The 2,822-nt window shown below is 42.4% G+C and overlaps 1 protein-coding gene across 1 annotated transcript; it reads left to right on the top strand.

Moving 5' to 3' along the window:
• LOC112020219 (low affinity inorganic phosphate transporter 4-like) lies at window positions 1-2,584 on the top strand. Its single transcript, XM_024052786.2, is given in 5 exon segments — window positions 1-19; window positions 22-522; window positions 1,617-1,848; window positions 1,850-2,412; window positions 2,415-2,584. Coding segments are annotated over 5 exon segments (1,485 nt in total).
• Window positions 2,585-2,822: the final 238 nt, after the last annotated feature.

Raw genomic sequence — 2,822 nt, 5'->3', positions numbered from 1 at the left:
ATGGCGTTAGAAGTGCTCGAACCCTTGACACTGCCCGCACCCAATATTACCACGTCAAAGCCATTATCATTGCCGGAATGGGGTTTTTCACTGACGCATACGATATATTCTGTATCTCAGCAGTGGCAAAACTCTTGGGTCACCTTTATTACTATGACCCTTCCACAGGAAAGCCTGGAAAGCTCCCTGTAAATGTTAACAATGCAGTGAGTGGTGTTGCTCTAGTTGGTACCTTATGTGGCCAACTAGTCTTCGGCTATCTTGGTGATAAACTTGGCCGCAAAAAGGTTTACGGCATCACTCTAATTCTTATGGTCATTTGCGCCCTTTGCTCTGGCTTGTCCTTTGGTGCAAGCGCAAAATCTGTCATCGGAACACTTTATTTCTTCAGGTTTTGGCTTGGATTTGTTATTGGTGGAGACTATCCTCTCTCTGCTAGAATCATGTCCGAGTACTCCAACAAAAATACTTGTGGGGCATTCATTGCTGCGGTGTTTGCAATGCAAGGTGTGGGAATTGAAAGTTCAAATAGCATTGAAAACACTGTAAACGTTTAGACCCCCAAACAACAAAATACCAATTCAAACTTTATATCAAATAATGTATGTGTAGAAAATGATAACAAGCTTATATTAGAATTGATAAACAATCTAAACCAATTAAAGTCACATCCACAACATAAATTAAATAGTAAAGATTAAGGGAAAAGAGATGTAAACATAAAGACAACACAACGATGTGTTATCGAAGAGGAAACCGAAACCCTCGGCGTAAAACCTCTTCGCCGCCTTCCACGTGGTCAATAATCTATTAGAAAATGAAGTTAGGATACATGAACAGCAATAGACTCTCTAAGCCTAATTTACTCAGGTACCTAAACCCTCCAAGCTTCTTGCTCCAACGAGGTTACGCCAAACTTTTGTCTTTTCTAGCTTGTCGGATTCCACTATAAACTATAGCATCAACTAATAACCATTGGTCACTTCCAAACTATTTCCCTTAGCACCAAAAGACCTTCTCACAGACGTGAGTAAGGTGAGAAAAGGATTTGGTCAAGAACCTCTCAAGGATATATCAATGGAGAGGGTGAGAGTATAAGAATTTGAAGAGTCTCTTTGTGAAGATTTTGGATGAGACAATCTTGTTTTTCTCTAGGGTTTCTCTCTCAAAATTCTCTTTGGAAGCTCTCGACATTTCTTGAGTTTAAGAGATATTTATACTAGGGTGAGATAGGAATGTGAAGAATCAGGTTTTTCAAAACAAAGTTGGTTGGTGGCTTGGCCTCGTGACTTGGCTGAGTCGCGAGTTCAAGCCGCGAGCTAACAGAACGGCCAGGATAGACTTTTTGTCCTGTAGTGCTCCAACTGGCGCAACTGTTCATCTTCTCGCATGCTTCACTCGTGAGCCGAATTTGGTGGCTTGCTAGTTGCGAGTCACCCGCGAGTCCTAACCGCGAAGCCTTGCATTCTTGCACTTTCTTGAGTATTTCTTCACACTCTCTCACTCACTACTCTTACATGAATACCACATAAATACAGGATTTCTAAGTGCTGAAATACAAGCAAATTAGCACGGAATAAAGCCAATAAGATGGTTGATTAAATTCAACCTTACAGGAATTATATTCGCAGGACTCTCAGCAATCTTCCTTCACGCCTACAAGGCTCTGGCATTCAACGTTGATTCTGTATTTTCCACACAACCAGAGGCAGATTATCTATGGAGGATTGTGCTTATGCTTGGAGCTCTTCCAGCAATCTTAACCTACTATTGGAGAATGAAAATGCTCGAAACAGGTCGGTACATAGCAATAATCGAAGGGAATGCCAAACAAGCCCCTGCTGATATTTGAACATGACAAGCTGGCACAATTCAAAGCTGCAAACAACTACACACTATTCTTCGGCAAGTTCGTTCGTCGACATGGGAAACATCTTATAGGCACCACGACCACATGGTTCTTGTTGGATATAGCTTTTTACAGCCAAAATTTGACCCAGAAGGATATTTTCCCCGCAATGAAATTAACTGAGGCGGCCGGATTGGTGAATGCACTCACGGAAGTCTACGAGACCTCAGGTGCCATGTTTGTTGTGGCATTGCTTGGTACCTTCCCTGGTTACTGGTTCATTGTGTTCTTCATCGAAAGGCTAGGCCGATTTATCATCCAACTTATTGGGTTCTTCATGATGTCTGTGTTCATGTTTGTGCTAGCGATCAAATACAAGTACTTCAAGGCTCATGTCTCGCTGTTTGCATTGTTATATGGGCTAACGTTCTTCTTTGTGAACTTTAGTCTGAATAGCACAACCTTTGTGCTACCGGCGGAGTTGTTCCCGACTCGAGTGAGGTCCACATGTCACGCTATGAGCGCGGTGGCGGGTAAAGCCAGGGCAATGGTTGGAGCTTTTGGGTGCAGATCTATACTTTGTCTGGTGAGACAGGAAAGATTACGAAGGTTATGATGATTTTGGCAGTGAGCAACATGTTAGGTTTTTGCTTCACATTCTTAGTGCCTGAGACCATGGGAAGGTCTTTGGAGGAAATATCTGGTGAGGGTGAACGAGGCAATAAAGCCACATAGGGAGAGTCCAAATCTTCCATCCCATTTTGCCTGTTCTACTTTGTACTCCACCAATACACATGCCACGTGTTTACCTATTTAATTAAATTTGACTTTTCTTATTTTAATTATCTAAAATAAAATAACACCCCACACTAGCCATCACCACCCCTCATTTGGCACCGTCCTCCGTCCTCCTGCTGTTGGCCTCCGACGTCATCAGCATCAATTGTCATAGTCAAATCACCTACTTAATTGA

Source organism: Quercus suber, unplaced genomic scaffold (assembly GCF_002906115.3).
Source record: "Quercus suber isolate HL8 unplaced genomic scaffold, Cork oak 2.0 scaffold_1078, whole genome shotgun sequence".
Classification (NCBI taxonomy): domain Eukaryota; kingdom Viridiplantae; phylum Streptophyta; class Magnoliopsida; order Fagales; family Fagaceae; genus Quercus; species Quercus suber.
Note: the sequence above shows the minus strand (reverse complement) of the source record. Positions and strands in the feature narration are given on the sequence as shown.